General features: G+C 37.2%; 1 protein-coding gene across 1 annotated transcript in view; it reads left to right on the top strand.

Moving 5' to 3' along the window:
• The window catches only part of ZMAT4 (zinc finger matrin-type 4), a 347,134-nt gene that overhangs the window by 214,560 nt on the left and 107,725 nt on the right, over nt 1–24,849 (top strand). The window contains exon 5 of the mRNA XM_047717168.1: nt 8,374–8,601. Within this exon, the coding sequence (XP_047573124.1) occupies nt 8,374–8,601 (228 nt within the window). The remainder of the gene's footprint in view (nt 1–8,373; nt 8,602–24,849) is intronic.

Below are 24,849 nucleotides of genomic sequence, written 5' to 3'. Positions count from 1 at the left end.
TGCCAGTTGGACAGTGCATAACTCAAATCTTTGCATTAGATTAGACATTGTTACCTTTGTTTCCTGTTCCTCCCTGGTTGGCTGCATGGATTGGAGGTAGGCAGCAGCCTCCAGGTATCCAGGGTCACAAGAATGTGAACTTATTCAAAGGACTGTAGCGTCTCATGTCAAAACCGTGAACTTCCTCAAGATAGTGGTTCCCATGGTCTCTAATGGATGTTTCTATGCTTTTCTCAGAATTTTAAATAATCTTATGGTTCTCCTGTATGTTCACTGCATCATCCCAGGGTACCTCTGTACAGAGTTAAGGAACTGTGGCCATAACCGAAGATTTTGAGTCTGAACTCAGAGGGAGTAAAACACCTTAAGTGAGTAGTGTTTGAAGACCAAACACCGTGAATGCATTATACCCATAATGCAGCAGGTGTTTTGAAGATCAGTCTGGATGGAGAGGATGCCTTCTTACTAGCAGAATTTCCTAAAGTAGAATTCCTTCTTACACAGATAGCTTTATGGAGAATCAACTGTTCCCCTCATTCAACAAGGGTTTATTTAACTGTGTGCCAGGCCTGGTTCTAGAGACCTGGGATACATCAGAGGACAAAATAGATCAAGCTCTTGTCATCATGACATCTACATTCTATATCCTCTATTTTTCACCCCATGGAAGAACACGGAGTATCGCAGCTTTAGGATTCTTTGGTCAAACAACATGAGAAAATTATAAAAGGACTTTCGTCTCCTCTAAAGTTCTGTTTAATGGCTCATTTTCAAAGATCAGGATTCTGCAGGAAACAGGCATACTTAAGATATTTAGAACCTAATCAGTGACTGAAACTAGAGGGAATTATTCTGTATTAATGAAAATCAATGATCTATGAATACTATATTAATGAAGACTGATGATATATGAATGTAGTGTGGGTGAGGAAGCAGTTCCTGTTAATAGGCTGATTATAATTAGAGTTTTGATACAAAATTGAATTGGAATGATGGTTCTGTTAAGTCATCCTTGCCTTTGTTTGTTTTCAGGAAGTGTTTAATGGCATGTATTTTGGAACATGAAATATTTTACAGGGTTCTTTAATTTCCTTCACAGCATAAAAAGAGATAGCACATGGATTTTTCTATTTTGCAGTCTTGGATACTGGAACTCACTTCCAAACATATGAGAAGGAAGAGTGTTACTTCTTTTTATCTAAATAATGAGAGTGATTTTGGGGTCTGCCATACAATGGGAAAACAGCTTTCCCCTGTATCTTTTGGAGAAATAAGAGAAGCTGGGCGTTTACATCATATTCTGACAGACCAAGTTTTCTCCCTGCCCATTTTCTCCCAAATCAACAATAAATTAATAAATAAATCACTGCAAGTAAAATCTTCTGCGATTTAATTTAAGACCTAGTTGTGGCGTCACACGTCCCTTAAGCAGTGTTTCCTCCACTTTGCTCCAAAACAAGTTAGCATGAAATGTAGCCTATAGGTAAGTTGTAAAATAAAAATGTTTTCCCTCTGCATCAAGGAGTGTATATCCTCTAGTAAAAAACAAATCACCATAATCCATAACTATGAAGTAACTTTTGCTAAGAGTTTGATTTGTAGCCTTCTGGTCTTTATATAGTTTAAATAGGTGGGTGTGTATAATCTAATAATAAGTAATTAGGTATGCACTCTACATATAAACACAGTTTAGTTTACATTATATCCTGAGCATTTCTGCAGATCACTGAATATGTTTTTTTTTTTTTTTTCTAAAATGTGTTTTCAATTGCTTTATGGTGTTTCAGGGTATAGATGCCCATAATTTACTTCATCTATATCCACATATGATCATCTAACTTGTTTTTAACCCTGTGAAGTCTAATGAAATCATTCAAGATTTAAAATGTAGCTATCATAAGCCATTTATGAAAACGTGAAAATCCATGAAGTTGATATTAATTAAAATGTACTAGTCCTTTTCTTCCTTTATCCATCACATGTTTGTAGAGCATCTTTCATTTACACAAGAGGCCCTGTCCTCTGCTAAAGATACAAAGAAAATGTACATTCTGAGCCTTGACTTTTCAGTTTACATCGAGTTGAGGCATTTAGCTGCAGAAGAGCCTGGAAGACTGAGCTGTCCATCCACACTGACAGCTGTCTCCTCATCCAGGCGTTGAATGGCCCAGTCAAATTTAGTTGTCAACAGCATTTGGAAAAACAACAACAATAACAAAAAAAAAACAAAACAGTGATACTTGCTAAAGGATTCCTACTGTCATTAATTTGATTTAGGGTAGGAAAAAAGAGAAAAATGAAAGGCTGTTAATCATTAGGGACTGGAAATTGGACAAATTGTTTTAGAGAAAATGCATATTTCCAAATAATCCCCACTGAGAACAGATGTTGAAGCCTGGGAAGTGTGTTCTGACTCCATAGTTAGTCTTTTTGTTTATCTGGCCTATCACTTCCTCCGCATTACAAGAAACTAGTTGGCATTAAAATATGGTGCTTGGTCTTTGTGTCAAAAGATCTGATCTTTGCCATTGTCTTTACTGTTTATTAATTATGGGGCCCTGTGACAGTTGACTTCTCTCCCTGAGCTTCAAGCTGCCTCGTTGGTCAAACAGGGTTTGGGGACAATGTAAAGAAGAAAATACAAGGAACAGACAGAATGGAATAAACTGCACGTATCATACAAACTTGAAGAATTAAGTATTACGGATAAGAACATCTTAGCTGAGAAAGCCATATACTTTAAAAGAAGTAAATTCCTAGAACTATTTTTGTAAGTCCTTTGTGAGGATGGACTAATTTTTTGTAATCCTGAAGCCTAGAAAACATCAGGAATGAGTGGAAGAGGAAGAAAGAAAAGGACAAGGGAGGAGGGAGAGGAGAGATTGGGGTGGGGGAGTAGGGAATGTCAGTGGAAGTTGCACGTTTTGGGGTTGAAAGGCACTCTGAGGCCATGGTCTAGAGGGCAGACAGGCAGGTGAGAATACTACTGCCTGCTGACTGTGTTATCCCCTTCTCTAGCTAAGGACATTCATGTGGTGATCTGACCAGTAAAGCTTTGAGATCTATTGCTAGATCCTGTCTGGTTTATTGAAAGAAGACCTGCTCTAGTGTCCCAGGCAGTTATTTCCAAAATTTTTACTAATCCCTTTCTCCAGTGTGATAATCAGGTGTGACCCCAGAATCTAGGATGGCCAACTCATTCCAATTTGCCTCAGATTCTCCCTGTTTTAGCACTGAAATTCCCATGTCTTGCTAACCTTCTCGATTCCAGGCAAACAGGGATGGTTGGTACTGAGCCAGAAGCTTGGAGTGCAGAGTTTAGATGCTGTGCTAAACAAACAGAGTAAATAGCTTCCTGTTTGAAAGTAGAATTTTCAGAATGATGTGCATTTTGAACTGTCTAAAAAATGCCTAGAAATAGGCCGTCCCAACAAATAGAAGTTTGGGATAATACTGACTTTCGGTATATCCAGCTGAATTCACAAGACAGGGAGACTGGGATGAGGGTCTACATTTTGATATGTCGCCTTTCCACAGTTTAGTCTTCCTCCCCTCCACCACACATACCTCTACCCAGAATCTGGTCACTGGGTTGCTAGTATTTGTGTTTATATTGACTAGTACTCAAGCCCTGAATGACACAATTTAGAAGAAACAAGAAAACTCTGGGTGGCTGGTACTTTATTTCCTTCTGTTGCAAAGAGCATCCATCCATCCATTCATTTAGAAAGGCATGGGATATATACATTATGTGAGTGACGTCATGCAACGTGCTGAGTCATGGAGAGTCTGGTTGCGCACAGTGTTACGTTCCAGAGTGAGGTAGTGTTCTGAGAGAGGCACACACCGGGTGCTCTGAAAGTATTTTTGTCCTTAGATCAACTGAGGTTATTCTACCAGGAAGAAACAAATATAGGACAGAGATGCATATTATTTTAAACTATTACTCAAGACAACTTAGCCAACAGTTGAGAACTTGCTTCTTGACAAACATTATGCAAGACATAAAAGGGATATTGAAAATGATTCCATGTCAGGGGATTCTTAGAAATCAAGTTTTAGAGACTGACTTGTTTCTATTGTCTCGAGTATTAGAACAACTTGGGCTTATTTTAGTTACTCTGAATTGGCTCCAGATCAATGATCTTCTGATCAAAATACTGGGGGCTGAATGTGTTTTGAGAATCAGAAATTTTAGGATTTTAGATATGTAACTAGGTACAGATACCATATATTATGTTTCAACAGATCTAAGCACTCCATGTTTAGGGACATCAGTAAATTCTATTGCAAAATGTATGTGTGTTTACATTAAGTGATTACATATATCTTATTATATATCATATATTTTATTCACATTTTACTTATTTTTATTTAATTTATAAATTTATATTCATATATAATTATATATAAATATATGCATTTATATAAGATATATATATATAATACGCACACACACACACACACACATATATATATATATTTCTATAAAGACTATATATAGCCTCTTCTGAATTCAGGTCAGGTTTTAATAAAAAATGAATCATGAAGAAAAATTTGAATTTTAGCAGTTTTTTATTTTTTTCTACATTGAAACAAGGGATTATGGACATGTATTAGAGAAGACAGCACACACCAGAATATCAAGTATTGAAGTGTAAGTATTATGATCTAATTTCCCTTATACATGCACACATACGCGCACACACAGGGGTATAGGCAACCAAGATTATAAGGCGCTGCTTAAGAAATGTCAAATGAATTGTGCAGTTAGTAAAGTGCTTCGAGTTTAGAGGAGGGAGAACTACTTCTTGTTTGGGTTGTCAAGGCCTCACAGAGCAGATGGGACTGAACAGCACCCTGCAGGACAGGTGTTTAGCTGGGAGGAGAGGGATGGTAGACCAGGCTGGGGATGGTGCCGGTCAAAGGTAGGCAGTACAGTGCCTTAGCAGCTCAATGTGCATATGACTTTCTGCTTGGGACCAGGGATCAGAATTGTTATTTAACTTTTATAATATTAATATAGAACATTAGCTGCTATTTTGGAGAAACCTTTATATCTTGGAGATAGGGAGAAATTGATCAGGGTTTTAAAAAATGCCAAGTGATCATTATTTCCTTCTGTTCCATAGATAAAGATGTGGCATTTCTGTTACTGCCTACAAAATAACTGGCTCTGTTGCTGTGGGATATAGTATGTAACTTTCTTTTATGCGAAGATCTAGGAAGACTATTGTATAGTCATATTCAAACAAAGTCTGGCAATATTTGTATCAGAGCGTCTCAACATTGGCTGTATTTTGGAAACATCGACCAGGTGGTGTGGGAGGAGGGCATTAAAGCATCCTGATGCTCCTACCCCAAGAGTCTAATGTAATTGAACAGAATTGGCCTGGGGATAGTCTGGACATGGAGATTTTTAAAGTTCCTCCTGAGTCTAATGTTTCCCCAAGGTTGAAAACTACTGGTTCTGATGAATGAACTCTTGGTTTTAAGTTGTACAGAGAGGAGGTAAAGTCAATATTTAAATATTTTTTCAATGAAAATAAAAACATAAACCATGAAATTTAAATAATAATGAACCATACATCAGTTAAACTGCTTTGTCCAAGATGTGTTTTCAAACCAAACAATAATCTTTGCCCTACTTTGTATTCATTTTATTAGAATCATATACTTTTGCCAAAGAACTACCAGGTTATGATCCAGGCTTACACACAGATTTAACATTATTTTCTGGAAATTGCTCTCTTCCCATATGACCTCACAGTTTGGCATCCAGTCAAAGCCATAAAAGAGAGAGAGAGAGAGTTTCTATAATTTGTTCCAACCCCACACTATGCACTTTAAAGAAATGGTGACCCTGAATTTTAACCTTGTGAAACCAGAGACATCAGAGATTTGCCAAAAGTCACACAGCTCAGTGGCTGATGGAGTCCAACCCAACCTTGATTTCTCTCTCTTTTTTTTTTAAAGGTTTTATTTATTTATTTAACAGACAGAGATCACAAGTAGGCAGAGAGGCAGGCAGAGAGGTGGGGGTGGAAGCACGCTCCCTGCTGAGCAGAGAGCCCGATGTGGGGCTCGATCCCAGGACCCTGGGATCATGACCTGAGCTGAAGGCAGAGGCTTAACCCACTGAGCCACCCAGGCGCCCCCCAACCTTGATTTCTGACTTTGAGTCAAGGTGGTTTCCACTCCCTCACGTTGCTGCCTTTGTTGGCCTTTTTAGGAAATAAAAACCAGGTTTGGTTTTTATTGAGATTGGTTCAATTATTGAGATTTGGTTAATGAGCTTGGTTACCGTTGGAAATAGGAGCTTAAGAAAAATTAAACTTTGTAGCTGTATTAAGGAGAAGAAGCTATAATACAGATACATCATGAACCTAGTTTCTTGTGTGAAAGATAAGATTATCTTATTTGATGGATATTCTGTTGTGCATCCTCCCTGCCAAAAGTGGTGTGTAAGATATCAATAGACAAAATTGACTCAGATGTTTTGTTAGGGCCCAGATTAGAGAAAAGGAAGTTATGCTTCAAGAGACAACATTCATTCTGATGGCAGGCATTTGATATGTTTTCCATTGCCATAAAAAAATAATAGATAGATATAAATCCTCAGAAATTGATAAGGCTGCAGAAAACTTTGGAAACAAGATCCAATTTTCTTCAGAAAAGTGGGTAGAAGTCCTTCTACATACAGGTCAACTCTGTAGCTTTTATTAGCATTTCTAAGTCATAACAGATGATACTGGGTGGCTGCTGGGGTGGTGTGACCCACTTTGGGGCTTTATTTTCACATGGTGATATATGACTGAATCTGGCAATGAGGCCTTTAAGAGACTGTACCGTTTCTCTAAGTCCCAATAGAAATAATATCGTTTAGTTTCATCTAAGCTAGCTAAAACTTCTCTATCTGATAAAATCTCTGGAGAGAGAAGAAAATACTTTTTCAAGGTATTGCCACAGTACTAGTCATTTCTTGACTCAAAATGTTATTTAGCAAGTATTTATTTGTATATCTGTTATTTAATCTGAGGGAAAAAAAAGCCCACGTTAAACTGATTTGAAAGTTTGGGGAGTTGATTAAGTGTTTACTTGTTATTGAGGTTCCAGATTTCGGCTTTTCCTTGGAATGACCCTAATATTCATGGTTTGCCAACTGCACTCCTACGTAGCAGAAAGTACTGCTATATTGCATTATGACTAATGGGCCATATGAGAATTTAAATTGCTTTTTCTTTTGTAAAATATTTGGATTAGAACCTTTTTCCAAAATTAAATCCTATGTGGAACAAAGATGACTGAGGTCTAGAAAAATAGATAAATTTGCTTATTATAAAATTGCTTATTAAGAAGTATAAAAAGAGTCTTGAGAGGTATTATAAGGAACACGGGCCTTGGAAGTTAAGGATTTGGTTTGGAGTCCTGCCTTTACCGTAACTAGATATGTCATCATCCAGGGAATGATTTGGCATCTCGGAAGTCCATCGTGTGAAATATAGAACAGTAATCTAAGTCGTAGTTACTGTGAGGATGAAAGCAAATTGTATCTTGTAATGCAGAAGGAAGTTATTTTTACTTTCTGTTAGTAAACTCCTTTGAGTTAGGTTCTTTTTTGCTTCTGGGCCAAAAATAACTGAAAGCTCACAATGGAATGTGTTAAATTAATAGCTGGGGCTGAGCAATCTTAAAATAGTGTTATTATGCCTTTTCGGTTTAGATAAGCAACATCTGCTCTACACTGTTTGTCTTTTGGTCTTTTAAAACAATATTGTACTTTCAACATCAATTTTAGCAGGTATGAGTTGAAAATAACCTATCACAGTAAACAGAAGAAACTGACAATAAAATTAGCATGATTTTGTCGACTGGTACAATTCTTGTACATGAAAGATCTGCTTCTATCACTTGGGCAAATCCTTTATTTTTTGGTTATTTCCAGTTATAACATACAAATGTCTCATTCATTCATTCAGAATCTTTCAGGCCATTAGTGGTCAATGTTTACTTCAAGCTTTGGCTGCAACTTGATTGGTGGATCCCTCTCTTACCTCCAAGAGTTTATTTTTGAAAATCTTTCATTTTTTCCTAAGGAATGGTCCCCTAAACTATCACATTTAAGCATAACAACGTGAGAAATCTGATCTCAATAAATCAGGAATTTTCAGTGGTATCCCAGCTTCAGAAATGAAGGCTGGCAAAGATCATTTTCCTGCTTTCAGTAAGCTCTGGATTTCGAGCTCTAGAATGAACTTGAGACTCTTCCATCTTCAGATATTGAAGAGAAGTATACTTAGTAATGGACTGAGTATACTTACTAGTAATGGACTAACCTGTCCTGTGGCTCTCTCTGGTTGTTTTCCTTCACAGCAACACCCCTGAATTCACTTAAACCTCCACGGGTGGACACTGCTCCAGTGGTCGCATCTCCCTATCAAAGAAGAGATTCGGACAGATACTGTGGGCTCTGTGCAGCCTGGTTTAACAATCCTCTCATGGCCCAGCAACATTACGATGGCAAGAAACACAAAAAGAATGCAGCAAGAGTTGCTTTATTAGAACAACTTGGGACAACTCTGGATATGGGGGAACTAAGAGGTAAGAGAAATTCTTAATGTCTGCCTCAGAACTGGGCTTTCAGAGAAAGATTGTGTTTTCACAGATTGCATGGATTACTAAGGAAAAATCTAGGCTCATCTAAAAGGAATAGAAGGGAAAGGAAATGAGCAGAAAACTAGCTTAATTTTTATAATCTCCTTCATTTCAAACTCTTTGTTATTTCCATATTTTTATTGACTATTTTTCAGATTGAAGCCACCCATATATGATCCAGATACCTTCCTTCTGCTTTACCCCCCCACTTTTTAAAAAAGAAGGAGAGGGGAGGGGCAGAGGGTGATGGAGAGAGAGAGAATCTCAAGCAAGCTCCGTGATACGGGGCTGTATCTTACAACGCTGAGATCATGACCTGAGGGGAAATCAAGAGTCAAATACTTGACTGACTGAACCACCCAGGCGTACCTCTTCTTTATCTTTAAATGCCTTGGCTCATGAATGCTTTTGTAAATGAGGGGTATGATAGAAGATGCTACAAGGGCCAAATAACATTATCTTATTAAAACTTTTGTGCCTTTATGAATCCAGCCCAAATGAATGCAGCATGTTGAGTCTAATTAATAACTTAAAACAAACCCAAGTCCCTTTAATAGAAGTATCTGGGACGCTGAGGTAAGATGGTTCCAGCATATGGTCAATACTCAGCTTCCTTACCGCACCCTGCCAGATGTTTTCTCAAGTGATGGAAACATGCAGCATTTGAAATTCATATGGGGTTTCACAGAAGCTGCTGAGTAGAGACTTGGGAACCCTAGGGGAGGATCATTTTCGTGGATTCCTTAGGAAGACATATACCAATTAATGAGATTTGATAGGGTCTTTCATCACCAACAACCATTTAAACATTTTTTGATCACCTAAACATTTTTGATCAACTCATGTTGGCAGTGTGTAAGTAGAATAGAATCACATAAAATACTTTTTTCTGAGAAAATACACATTCTTAGGAAAATTATTTTGCGAAGGGTGCTGTGAGTACTCTACCTCAAGTGTTATATGGGTTAGATGAGCTTTTATGGGCTGGCCAAGGATCATTATTCATAATAGCGCTAATAACAAAATTTGCAATTCAATTTTGAGAATGCAATCTGAGTTTAAACTGGGGTCTGTGTGGAGCCTACACTTCTTCCCCTAACTGGGCTATGCCTCCAAGAGGGTTCATTGTAGTCAGAAAATGCACTGGTATAATTCTAGACCAGATAAGTGGGACTTAAGATCAGCTGCGTGAGCTGAAGGGGTGGGGAAACCTCTAGTTTTGTTGGTTGAGGAAGACTTCACCCAGGAAGGGGATTTGAATGGGAACTAGAAATGTGGGTAGCATTTCAGCGAGCCTTCCATGTGAGCAGAATCATATATGTACAGGCAAAGAGACGGGGAAGCATAAGCTGGCAAATAAACACGTTATCATAAAAGAATAATCTAATACTGTACAGATTTAGGATTGGAGGTCCATTAGTTCTTCTATAGAGCTTGATTAGAGATGGATTTTTCCAAGATACGTCATTAAGAACAACAAATAAGAACAGACATTAAAAACACTTTATTCCGAGTTTGTTTTTAGCTATAGAAAAACAACACAGGGCTTCATATGACAGAATGTTGGCTAATTTCATCTCAGAGCCTTTTGAATTGTTGGTGCTATTGCTTTTTCTTGGGGGATTTCTTGTATTCTCTGTCTATGTCTTGTTAAAAAAAATACAGAGTCTCTCCATAGCTGAAGGCCTTCCCGAAACTCGCTGTTACTGGCAGATAACAAGTTGGCTCAGTGATTCCTTCACGGCAGGGCACTGAAGGAGAAAAATAGGGCTTTATTTATGTTTTGTGCCAGATATTATGACTTGTAGAAGAATTATTTCTAGAGCACATTCTTCTTGTCTGTTTTGAATTATCAGTGTTGCATCTTTTATGTACAACCACAGTTAATGACTTGGGCGTCTGAATTCTGTAACATCTGAGCAGCTTGTCTTTTATACAGAAGACAAAAAGGGCTGCTCTTTGACTTGATAACTCAATGTGACTATGACTCAGTAGCACATGAGATGCGATTAGCATCGAACACCATGTCCTTGAAACCAACCTTTTCACCCACCCCAAGTGACATTTTGATATATGTTTATTCAGGCATTAAATATTACAAAAGTTTGAGGAATACAGCAATGACAATAAACCAGCACGCACATGCACACACACATACCCCTATTTCTGGAATGCTTCTAATGCATTATCAATCAATGACTAAGGACAAAACTACTAATTAGTGAATATAGGTATATCCAGAACTTCTTAAAAACTCATGTCATGCAGCTAGAGCACAATATGGCAACATTTCAGATTTTCTCTTTCATAGAACTTCTCAGTTTTTTTAAAGTTCATTTTATTTATTATTTATTTTATTATTAACATACAATGTATTATTAGCCCCAGGGGTACAGGTCTGTGAATCGCCAGGTTTACACACTTCAGAGCACTCACCATAGCACATACCCTCCCCAGTGTCCATAACCCAACCAACCTCTCCATACCTGCCTCCCCCCCGCCCGCCCCCCAGGCAACCCTCAGTTTGTTTTGTGAGATTAAGAGTCTCTTAAGGTTAGATGGGATCAGGAGGGAGACAGAACTTCTCAGCTTTTTAAGCACTATACCGCTTACTTACTTATTACGGTTTTCCTGATTTTTCTGTCTTCTTCCCTACTCTTATAGATTGATTGAAACAGACATTGATGTCCGTTTTGCTCATTGATGTGTTCAAAATGCCTAGGATAATGACAGATGCATAGTAGGTACTCAGTTATTGCTGAGTAGATAGAAGAAGAAAAAGTTTTTTAAAAATCACTTGAATGCCTACATTCTTAACATGATAATCATTTTTACTTTCCAAAAAGATACTGGCCATATGATTTTTACAATAAATTATTTTTTTCTATTGATTTTTAAAAATGATGTCTGTTTTACATCTTGTGAAATGCATACATTAAGTGTTATATAGTTCAGGGGATTTCGACAATACAAACCCCTGTGTAACCCACACACCTATTAAGATATAATTTATCTATCCTGAGAACTCTTCCACATGCCCCTTCCCAGTTCATCCAACTTCCCATTCCAGGGACCCACTCTCCCTGTTTTTTCACCTAGATTAGTTTTGCCTATTTTTAAGTCTCATATAAATGGAGCAGACGCGTATTTTGTGTCTGTGTGTCTGTCTTCTCTTACATAGTATATTGTTTTTGAAATGTATCCATTTCTTGCATATAAAGCGGAGTAGCCCCTTGCTTTTTATTGCTGGGTAATATTCTGCTATATAAATTTCCACAATTTTTCTATTCTCCTCTCAATTTCCTGTGTGTGTGTGTGTGTGTGTGTGTGTGTGTGTGTGTGTACGCCTGTGTGCGCACGCTATTTTGAATAAAGCTTTCATGAACATTCTTTTTTTTTTGGCCAACATATGTTGCACTTATGTTGGTGAATATCTTGGAGTAGAATTGCTGGGTCATAAAGTTGGGAGTATTTTTAACTATGTAAGGATTGGTCAACATATTTTCTGAAGTAGCTGCATTCTTTTTCATTCCCCAAAGCAGCACAAATTCCACATTTTCACCAATATTTGTTTTTTCATTTTTCAAAATTTTAGCCATTCTAGCGGGTGTAGAAAAGTATTTCATTATGGCTTTAATTTGCATTTCCAAGTTTACTAACAATGTTGAACACTTTTAATGTCCTTATTGGTCATTTTATATCTTCCTTTGTGAGGTGTCTGTCTATTCATGACTTTTGACTACTTTAAAAAAGTGTTGGTTGTTTGTCTTTTTATTATTGAATAATAGGTAGGAGCTCTTCATATATTTTCAATTCACATCCTTTGTAAGATAGATGTATTGCAAATATTTTCTCCTAATTTGCAATTTGGCTATTCATTTCCTTAAATGTCTGGTGAACAGACATTACTAAATTATAAAAGACTGATTAATCTTTTTTTCCCTTTTATGATCATGGCTTTTTGTGTCATATCTGAAAAAGCTTTGCCTGCACTCAAGATCAAAGATGGTATTACATGTTTTTGTCTACAAATTTCATAGGTTTTGCTCTCATATCTAGGATTATGATGTATCCCATACTAACTTCTGTGTGTGGTATGAGATAGGGGTTGAAATACATTTTTGTTTTCATGCATTTACCAAATTCTTACAGAAAATTTGTTAAAATATTTTCTTTTCCTCCTTGAGTGATCTTGGCACAGTTTTTGAAAATCTATTGATTGCACACGAGTCTCTTTATAACCAAGCTATTGTGGTCCGTTGATTTCTTTCTTTTTTTTTTTTTTTTTTTTTGTTTATGCCCATACCACATTGAATTGATTCTTTTAGCACTATGGAAGTCTTGAGATCAGGTAATGCAAGCTCTTCAGCTTTGTTCTTCTTCCTCGGTATTGCCTGGGCTGTTCTAAATCCTTTGCATTTCAATATAAATTTCAGAATCAGCTTGTCAATTTCTACACAGAAAGCTTGTTGAGATATTGAATGGGATTAAATTTAATCTATATATCAATTTGGGGAGATTTATTTAATTTCTTCACAGTACTGAGTCTTCTAGTCCATGAACATCCTCTATTTAATTATTTATGATGTTTTTCAAGCTCTGTCAGCAACATTCTATAGTTTTCAGTGTAAACATTTTACACACTTAAAAACATCTCCTCAAGTATTTTCTGTTTAATGCAAATATAAATTTTTTTGAAATTTCATTTTATGTGTTGATTACTGATATAGAAAATGCAGTTGATTTTTCTATATTGCTTTTGATTCCTGTAATCTACACATAACTTTCTACCCATTATTAGTATATAATTAAATAACACAAGAAATTGCACCTTTTGTATTTTTTGGTATTCACAGTCTTTAGTGATTGGAAACTATAGAATTGTGTTAGCATTCTTGCCTTCCTTTGCTTCAAGTGGGAAATATAAGTTTAAAAATGATTCTTGTAGATTAGCAAAGAATTTAAGTGGGATTGGCCTAAATGGTTATTAATATGCATAACCTGGTTACTGATTCAACTTTAGTGTTATTTGTTCCAGAAAACAGATGTCTCCACACTGAAGTTTTAATTTAACAAGAAAAATAATCACCCTTCTCTGAATATAGAGTACAATGTAGAAAACAAAGGAAGTCATTGAATTATGAAATTACAAAATTCAATGATCACAAAGTAATTTAGAGGTTTTTATAACTTGAATTCTTCTTGCTAACATAAAACACAGGTATTAGGTAGTTTCTTATTTAGAAATAGTGACAATATAAACTATGAAACTATAGTTAGGTGGATATAGAGTATACCTTTTGCAGATCTTTATTACTTACTCTTTTAAACATTGTAGGGTAGAAAATAGAGTCATTTCATTGTTTCAGAGGAAACTAGAAATCTGGTGCAATTCTCATCTGAAGACACCGAGTAAAGGATCTTATTCGAAAATTTAATAATATTTCTGAACATATAAACAGATAGTGTTAGAAAGGGTATCAAACATCATTGGATTATACTCCTTTTTCCTCCCTCCTTGCCTGCCTTCCTCCCTTCCTCCTATCTTTCCTTCTTTTCTTCTTTCTCTCTTTGTATCTTTTTTACAGAGCAGCATTCTGAGACCCAGAGAAATGACATGACCATTTCCCTTCTAAATTATGGCTAGACCTACAACTCCTGATTATTTTCTAGTGACTCATCATTGACCAAATAGAACTCTGAATAATTAACTCTTAAAAAAAACAATTGAGTTTGGGGACATATCTATTTTTAAATGCATAAAACTTGCTTTGAACTAAAGTATAGAATGGTGATGGTCAACTCTCAGTTTTCTGGGAATGAATCACTTACAAAGTGCCTTATATAGCTTTAATAAAAAGAGTTTTCCCCACGTTCATGACTCCATCTCAGCTGGAGTGAATATAGGAATGCAAAGAAATCATATTCACTATTCACAAGGGCTTGGTATTGGGAAGCAAAGTTCTGTGAAGAGAAAACATATTCCCTGAGGGGTCATTAGAATTTATTACTCTCTCTATAATGCAGTTTCTGCCTTTACTAGTGGGAGTAGGGATTAATTTCCAAGGGATACAAGAAGCTTATATAGGACTTCAAATCATTAAATTTTCTGACCCATGTGCGTCAGAAAGAGCAGACCTATCTCAAAATGAACAGAACACTGGAGTGAGAGATTTTTACTCTTTGAGTTATTTCTGTTGTGGACTTTCAGGTGATAACAGGTTGTCTCATATTTTGTCCCGCTTAATCTTAGTTTGGTCTTTGCTCATATCTCAGACAGTAGACAGCTTAGTTCCATCATTCAGTGATGTCCCTCTATGTCTCGTTTCCTAAGATACTGTACAGAGGTCCTTGGTATTGGGTCTGCTCCAGTGGAAAGAAAGGTGTTACATACAGGCAAAACAATAACAACAACAACAACAAAACCAAACAGTTTTCAAAGGCAACCAGTCCAAGTATTACTGTGTAAAAATCACCTCAAAGTGTAGAGGCTTAAAAAAAAACAATGGATCTCCCAGTTTCTGTGGGGGCAGGGGGGTTCTTTTGGGAGTGGCTTAGCTAAGTGATTCTGGAAAATTTTAAAAACTGAATGAAAGAAGAAAGAAAAGTGCCTCACTCATGTGTTGCCAGGAGGCCTCAGTTTTTCTCCTCATGGTCCTTTCCCAGGATTTGTCTTAGATGCTCCTGCTATGGTGGCCATAGCAAGAAATGTCACAGAGCGAGACATTTGAGAGAGATCAGGTGGAATACTTAAAGGTCGCATAACATCAACCTGCATCACATTCTATTCAAGGGCTGGTAGACCATTAGACGCCATCTTTTAGAAAAAGATTGTCAGAGAATGTGGGGATATTTTCAAACCATCACAATCAGTCAGAAAGCAAGGGGACAACTGGCGTATGTGGTCCCACTATTCTGTCACACTCTTGTAGACTTTAGCCTGAAGAACATCTCATCTACAGTTGGAATTAATGTATGCAATAGACACATCAAGCCAAGGATTTCATTTTTTTTTTTAAACTAAAATCTAACAGAGATTTCTGCCTACCCTCATGAAAACAACAACAACAACAACAACAACAAATTCAGCCTTTCTATGTTCCTCTGCCCAAGGTCTGGGCTTGCCCTGATGGATATAATGACTGGGGTCTGCAGAGACGGGACATACCATACCATCTGAAGTGTGCTTTTGCCCAAGAACCATCCTTTTTTCATCCAACAACCATACGCACTTTGTACGTGGCCAATCCAATAGGCCTGCGGGATTCCAAAGATTTGGGGACCAAATTAATTGGCATTAACAACTTGGTTGTGGGCTCCCAATATCCATATGAGTTGACAGAAACAGAAGTTCCAATCAAGATTTTAGAAACATGAAGCTTGTTATATGTTATTGCTCGGTTTCCTCTCTGATTCTTCATTTATTTATTCATTCATTTTTTTGTTGTTCATCTGCTAATATTGAACTCCTACTGTATACCAGGCACAAAGTGCTGGAGATACTACAGTGAGTGAGAGAAAAAGGTCTCTATCTTGGGAAGAAGGCAGAAAATAAAGAAGCAAAATATTTTTAGCCTGTGGCAAATGCTAAAGGGATGAAAGTGGAGTGATGTAATAAATAATGAAGTAGGAGGTAGGTTATTTAAATGGGATGATTAGTGACAGCTTTACAGAGAAGCTGACCTTTTGGACTGTGATCTCAATGGGGGAGGGGAGGATCCAGAGATGAAGCATCTGTTCATTCTTTGCAGAGGTGCTAGCGAGTGCAAATGGCCCTGTGTGGGGAAGGGGCTTGGCACATCTGAGGACTAATGGTCATCAGAGCGCCTGAAGCTAATAAGAGGGCTAAAAGCTGAGATTGGGTTTAGATAGAGTCACGGTGTGCAGATCTAAATGGGTCGTTGTGAGAGTTTTCATTTTTTCTAAGTGCACATAGGTGTTGGCAGATCATCTTACTTGTGAATCCACATGATCCACTTTTCCTCTGCCGATGGGTTTGCTTCATTTCCACTCTAGGTCACCTCTCTTCCCTCTGTCTTGCTCCTGTCATTCCTGTGAATATGCCTTTTGCATACTTACTTCGTTCAAGGTTACATTTCTCATGCCGCTAGCAGATTTTTAGGGTAGCAACACTTTCTGGCCAGAGAACCATCATTTGTTCCTGGTTTTCAGGGCTAAAAACAAAACAAAACACCCTGGAGTTCCTTTAGTATTTAAAGGAAAGAACAACTGTTGTGGTGTTGTGGTGTTGGCTAGGAGTGAGTGAGTGTTTTGGAGAAGAGAAATTTCTTGGCAATCATTGAATTGGGAGGAAACCAGGCTCAGGAACAGCGTATTGGCTACTGCAGAATAGCAAGGCTATGAAGTTGGAATGTATTGGGTGTATTTGGGCATGGTAGGGTAGTTGATTCATGGGGGAAAATGGACCTAACAAGTACACACTGAAGTCTTCATTTTAGAACAGAGAATTCTGGCCACTGATTAAGCCTTGTCTACTTGGGCAAGTAGAAGAGCCAGACCACTTAAGTATAAAAATGTAAAGAGGACAGTGGGAAGCTCAGTGGAGTCAAGTGAGCCTTGAAAGACAACTGGAAGATACTCATATTAGGCAGTGGAGTGGGACGGCATTTCAGGATGAAGACAACCTATGAAAAGGCATGGTGGCAAGGGAAATAGTTCCTTTGGTGAGATATATGGTGTGGCTAGAGCTTAATGCCAGGTTTGGGATTAATGGGGGAAGTAGCTGGAGAAATAGAGTCAGATCATGGTAGGAGTTGAATACTTTCATTTAACCCTGAATGTTGTGGGAGTGATTTCAAGATTTTTGGCAGGAAATTTGTATTTCTAAAAGAAGTTGCTATAGACAGCAGTGTGAAGGGTGGTGGGGCAGGGAATTAGACAGAAGATGGGGATTTTTTAGAAACCTATTAATTTAATCCAGTGAGAAATTATGCCAAATTGAATTAAAATAGTAGCACTGAGCATGTAAGTAATGGGAACAAAATGAGAAAAAAAAAAACAAAAACTGATTGTGAGTTCAACGGAGTTTGGTAGGCAGTTGACCCTTCAGAGCCCCTGACAGTCGCCTCTTCCATGGCAGGGCCTGATTTACTCTTAACTTACATGCCACATCCCACATTACTGTGAAAGCCTTCTTCTGAAGCATGAATCCCAGCTCTGAGCATTTGGTTTTATCAGTCCTGATACTTTTAACCCAGTTTGGGCTTGTCAAAATTTCTTAAGGGCAGGGTGGCCCATGTCTTATTCTTCTTTGCATCACTGACAGAGTCCAGCACAATACATTACTGATAGAAGGTCCTGAATGAATGGCCAGGGATCTGAATGGTCTTATCCTGTTAACCAACTTCCAGACCATACTCTATATTTTCCAGTTTCTAAGTACAATCAGAATTATGAGTCTCAAATTGATGATTGAACATTTCCTAGTGCTTAATACTTGATAAAAAATTACTTTGTCAAGTAAGGTGCCTTTATTGTACTTAATAAATTAAAACAAAAACATTAGTTCATTCCTTATACTAATATTTTCAATCTCTGAAAGCTGTATGTATTTTATCTAGTTAAGAATCAGCAGAAAATAAGACCTTTAAGCAGATATGATAATTATAGAACACAATTCTAAATTGAATGGTAGGGGAAGAGGTGCCAGAAGAAAATACTCAGCTTAGATTACACCTGGTTATTTTTGCATTCTTATTTTTAATGTGTTTTGACACCTCAGCTGTTGCATATAGACTCACTCTGATCTTCAGAGCCCACATTTTGGGTTAGATAATTCAACGGCTTACAAGGTTCATGTTCCTGTCATATTATTGAAGAGGGAAAATAGCGTGATATAGAAGAGATCATTTTCATTCATTCATTCATTCATTTGTTCGCTCATTCACAGTTACTAGGTATCTATTATGCACAGGCTTTGTGGCTGAAATTATATAGAATATTGAAATGTCTGACTTGTCTTCTAAATCTCAAAGAGTTTAAAGTCTGAAGAAGGGGAGGAGAGCAAGATTATACTATTATGGAAATAAATATAATGCCAAATATGAAAAAGAAATGAGAGCTTGGGAGTTACTCCAGCCAAATGCATTGGGATTTGAAAATCAAGGAGAAATTACTTCTAGCTTGGAGTTAGCATCATACATATGGAAACTGGTGACCAGGTTCTCCAGAGCCAAGAGAGCTGCATGACCAAAAGCATGGAAAGAAGGGAAAAGTGTGAGCATAATTAGTGATCAGGTTCAGTGGGGTTACATGGCGTAAGTGAGACAAAGCTGGGAAGACCGAGCAAAGCCAAATTATAAATAACCTTGCATGTCAGGCAAACCTGTACTTTTTTTGACAGCCACAGACATTTATTTTTTATTTATTTTATTTTTTTGAGTAGGGATATGGCTGGTCTCATGTGCTTTAGGGGGATTACTGTGTGATGGACTGGAGTGGGAGATTCAAGAAGCCCAAAAACCAGATGGAATCAATGCAGAAGCCTGTGTGAAGGCCTGGAGAGGACTGAGGGCTGGAGGAGAAGTGGGACAGTGAAAATATATTTCTCTCTTTACCAGTCAGTGTACTCTTACCCTCAACAAAATTTAAGGGAAGAGGAGAATTAAAATTCTGAAAGACACCTTGGCAAGCCCTTGGGAACACTAATAGGAAAAAACACGAATGTAATGAATAATATGAGTAATAACTTAAATTTCTGCTTAATCTCAAATCCAACAAGGAATGTAGTCAAACATTCACAGTAGTCTGTTTACATCGCGTAGGGCAATTCTTCCTTTAGCCTCGACAGATTCGTGTCCATTATTGTTATTAATGAAGGTAATAAATGGAACACTGTCTAAAGAAGCTTGGCTAAGTGTTTATCATCACCGACTAGGCTTCAAAAAAGATGAGTGAGGCTTTTACAACGGAATCATTCTGCCTCCGTATATGTATTGTGCAGGTGCCCCTTAAACAGAGAACTGCACACCAACTTGGATGTCTAAATTCAGAATTGGTAAATACATTAGAGACAGCCTCAACTTTGATATGTGGAATCAAAGTCCATGGCTCTGAGGGGTTGACCAACAAAAGGACAGAAGCAACATCAAAACGCCCACCAAAATCCAAGCCACTTAATTGATCTGTAGGTTCCAATTTGGGCTACATTGAGGAAGCTGATGGTATTATGTGAAGATGCTAACCGAGTCATTTTTCTTTCTCAGTGCCTTAAGGCCTCTCTTCAGTGTTGACTGCAGATCTCTACTGTTTAGTTTAAGCTCAAGAACTAGGATAGTATTTTGCAAGAGCTCAGCACAATGTTTTCCTAAGGTTCTAGGAACGTGTCTCTGTTGCACTGGATCTTAAATAGCTCTTGGCTTTGTTAGCAGCATGCATTCATTTGACAAAAGAAAGGATGTTTGCAAAAAGATGCAAAATCAGGAGAAACCTGTCCTTCAACAAATAGGAAAACTGTTTGTTTCTAAAATTATGGCTCAAACTCCATTGAAAAAAAAAGCAGTGTTGATGTTCTTTTATTTTAAATCTGCTACAGACAGACCTAATTTTCTGCAGTAGGTAGGGTTCTACAAAGTTGATTGTAAGTTGATATTAAAGTATATGAAACAAATGTCAGGTTTTCTCAAAGTAGAACATACCTACTGATGTTTTTGTTCACTGTCTTATTTTGAATAATTTTTAATGAACAGTTACCATGTATTGTAATAAACCCTGGAATATAAAGATGACATTGTCCTGGAATGTGAAAGAAGACATTCTTCTGTCTTCAAGAAGCCTATAGCATTGTGATTGTTGTGGTAGGTGAAATACTGTAAAAGCTTTCTTCTTGAAGATTTTGGTGTATCTTCTGTATGTAAATGCTTAGATAAATGGGAAAGAAAAAAAAATCAAACAACAGACAAAGCGTAGTCCGTTCTACACTTTCAATCTATTTTTCAAATGGGTTCTGCTACTGGCAATTATCATCTCTTGTGAATGTTTTCCCAAGAAAATGGGATTTTATATTTGAGGTTGAGGTAAGGAAGGAGTAAGCAGACATCCTGATAAATTGTGTCTGGAACCTTTGATTGGCTGTATGCCCAGGACCCGAGCTGCTCCATGGAAATGGAGAAACTCAATCCTGTAGATGCTTTTTATAATGGAGTCAACTGAAAGAAAGATCTCTTTCTTTATTCATCCATTAGTCATTCAACAAATACTTACTAGGTGATTATTATGTTATAGACATCATGTTTAATGCTGGAGATGCAATAATGAAGAAAGCATGGTTCTTGCGTTCAGGAAACTTCCTTGTTAGTAGGAAATTCAAGCATTTTAATATTACTTAAAGGCTGTGTTTAAAATCCCCAAATGGTTTACATGCTTTTACTGTAAGAAATGGAAAAATTTCTCCTAAAATCTTGGAAAAACCTCTTTAACTTAAAAATACAAAGCAATAAAACTAAAGATCTCTTTGGAAATACAGAAGCTGGTGGTGTGCTGCCAATAGAAACGTTATTTACCAAAACAGATCTTTTATTTGGAAGGTGTGTATGATGCCTACGTTAGCTAAGTGGGCTCTTAGACCTGAATAATGAACAAAAATATGCAATAATTTGAATTTGGAGTCTATTTTTACAAAGTATGACAAATAATGATACATTTACTGAAATAGCTAATGGACCAGTGAAGTGGTAGCATAGCTTTTCACAGATACCAGCTGGCAAACTGTTAAATGATTTGAAATGAGTTATCAAGCACTGCCGTTTTGTAAATAAGTCTTGATTTCCTTTGCCTTTAGATGTGAAAGATAGGCATCTATTGCTCAGTATGAACCCCTTTGGGGAAAGCCATGGTTTCACAAAATCCTGGTGAATCATTAATGTTCAGTATGTAAGACTCAAAGTCACCTTGGAGGTGAGTTCCAAGTTCTGTTACTAATAGCTGTGAGAACTTGATGATCTGCTTTACCTCTCTGGGCCTCAGTTTCCTCTCTATAAAATGAAGGTATTGGGCTGGGTCATTCCCAGTGTCTCTTCTCACATTATCTTCCATTGAGTTTCCATCTAGGTCAGTGTGAACCACAGAGGAACACTTCCTTGGGAGTCTGCATGCTAGGCCTATGGGTAGTTTCACCTTCAGAATAGGATTTGGTATATCAGATGGTCCAAGTCCAGTTTTTTTTTGTTTTGTTTTGTTTTTAAGCAATTTTTTTTTAAATGGTCAATACGGGTTTTTTCTTTTTTTCTTTTCTTTTTTTTTTTTTAAGATTTTATTTATTTATTTGACAGAGAGAGAGATCACAAGTAGGCAGAGAGGCAGGCAGAGAGAGAGGGGGAAGCAGGCTCCATGCCGAGCAGAGAGCCCGATGTGGGGCTTGATCCCAGGACCCTGGGATCATGACCCGAGCCGAAGGCAGAGGCTTTAACCGACTGAGCCACCCAGGTGCCCCCAGGTCCAGTTTTAATAGTGAACTGATCCTACCTTAGGCCTATAAGAAAGAGTTTTATTTTGTCCCTTCTCTATTCTTTTGATAACCATGGACTTCTGTGGTCCAAGGGCAGTGTAAGAATTGATACAGGTATGTGGTGAGAGTAAAAAGCTTTTGATTTGTATTTAGCTTGAATCTGAGCAAACTATATCCCAACTGGCAAACCAACAGGGGAGGCACTTGAAGTTATTCCCCTCATTCCTGAGACTGTTGACAATCCTCAAAAGTCAATGCCAACTTTATCTTTTTACTTATCCCTTTATCTGGTCTTTGTCCCATAGCCCTCCCTCAATTTCAAGTGCACATCTGTAAGTTTCCTACTTTAGTTCTCAGACATAAAAGTTCTCCAAGGATTGGTGGTCATTGGCCTCTATAACACACATGCACATACCCATGTACCCACATACGCATACATGATTGCTAACCATATATATATATATATTTTTTTAATTTATTTATATTTATTTTTAAAAAGATTTTATTTATTTACTTGACAGAGAGAGACACTGTGAGAGAGGGAACACAAGCAGGGAGAGTGAGAGAGGGAGAAGCAGGCTTCCTGCTGAGCAGAGAGCCTGATTCGGGGCTCGATTCCAGGACCCTGGGATCATGCCCTGAGCCAAAGGCAGATGCTTAACAACTGAGCCACCCAGGCACCCCTCATATATATTGTTTTAGTTGTTCTCACTTTTGCCAAGTACGGTTACCATGTGAATGGTATTCACCATTGTTGCTACCCATTCATGATCTATTCTAGTAATAGTGGAGTAATTCATATCCAACCAACAACCCCTACTGATACTTATAAACTCTGATCAAAGTATTAAAATTGTTTACTTGAAGGCAATGAAGAACATTCAAAAACAAGCAGGAAAGTGAATATTTGGAAGAAGAAAACAACATTGAGTGATTTCTCACATTTTTATAGCTTTTTAACTTTGGGCTGATCCAAGACAGGACCAAGCTGGTCAGCTATAAACCCATGGTCTTATTGGCTTGAAGAATCAGAGGAAAGAGTAATGGAGTACATAGCACTGGGAAGTTGAGGGAAAATTAAAGAAAGGAGAAAGCCACAGAGGGGTTGGCTCAAATTTTATGTATGTACTCTGCCTAAACTAGTACCTAATACCTAAGCAACACATCCATGAGGCCAGTTACAAACAGCCTAGTTAAGGCTAAAAGTATTGAACAGTAATTTTCACTGCTGCCCTTCCCAACACGCATACCACTGGGGAGGCAAAGTTTGCAGTATGAGTTCAGCTAAGTGCACTGCCTGCTTTAATAATCAGTACTCTTTGGAGAAATATAACAAAATCTAGAGTTTATGCAATGAATCATAATGTCCAGTTACAGTATTAAATTAAGATATATACATATGAAGAAATAGGAAAATGTGACCTATATTCAAAAGAAAATGCAATCAATGGAGAAATACTGAGATGATCCACCTAATGGATATACTGAGAGACATAAAAGAAAATATATTCATAATGAGTAGGGAAATAGAAAATATAATTAGTAACAGAAACGAAAAGAACCAAGTGAAAATTTTAGATCTGAAAGATAAAAAAATTCAAAATTTAAAAGTTATTTGATGTGTTTATCCTCCCCCTCACTCCTGCACTGGCTGTGTTTATAATTAATTGGATTGATGAAAGAGTCCGTGAACTTGAAGTTAGATCAATAGAAATTATCTGAGCTAAAGAATTCAGAAAAAATATTAAAAAAGAACAAAGTCACCATAGCAGTGTATGACAATGTCAAAAATTCTAATATATGTGAAAGACACAAATTTAAATGTTTAAGGAGCTCATGAAGTGATAAATATAAAGAAAACCACAGGTAGAATCGTGCACATCATAGTCAAAGTGCTGAAAACAAAAGATTAAGAGAAAATCTTGAAAATAGCCAGAGAAAAATTACATACTACGAGGAAAGCAACTATATGAATTATAGATGATTTCTCATTAAAACAAAAAAGTTAAATCCAGAAGTTAGTGAAACTCTTCAAAGTACTGAAAGAAAAACAAACAAACTAGTCGACCAGTGAAAATGTTCTTCAAGAATAAAGGTGTAATAAAGACATTTTCAAATGAACAAAAACTAAAGAATCTGTTGCCAGCAGATCTGTACAAAAAGAAGTGCTAAAGAGTTCTTCGGGCTATCCAGAAATGCCAGATGGAAAATCAGATCTTCAAGAAGGAAGGAAAATCACCAGGCATGATAAATATGTAGATTAGCATAACAGGCTTTCTTTTTTTTAATTTCTTTGAAATACATATGATCCTTTCCTATGCCTCTGTTGTTAAAAAAAAAAAAAAAAGAGAGAGAGAAGTAATTCAACAGATATATAATTCACCATTTCCAAAGTATACAATTCAGTGGATTTTAGTGTATTCACAGACATATCCAAACATGAGTCAATTTTAGAGTCTTTCATTACCCCCATAAAGACCTCTATCATCAGCAGTCATTCCCCATTCTTCCTTGCTTCCCTGTCACAGCTCCCCATGAGTAGACATTCTGTCTCTGAACCTGCCTGTTCCAGACATTTCATGTAAATGGAATCCTACAATATGTGCCCTTTTGTGTCTTTTTTTTCACTTAGCATATTGTTTTTGTGTACATCACATCACTCATTTTTATTGCTGAATAATATCCATTGTATGGATCCCCTTTTGTTTGTCTACTCATCAGTCCACTCA

The sequence above is a fragment of the Lutra lutra genome, chromosome 2 (assembly GCF_902655055.1).
Source record: "Lutra lutra chromosome 2, mLutLut1.2, whole genome shotgun sequence".
NCBI lineage: Eukaryota > Metazoa > Chordata > Mammalia > Carnivora > Mustelidae > Lutra > Lutra lutra.
Note: the sequence above shows the minus strand (reverse complement) of the source record. Positions and strands in the feature narration are given on the sequence as shown.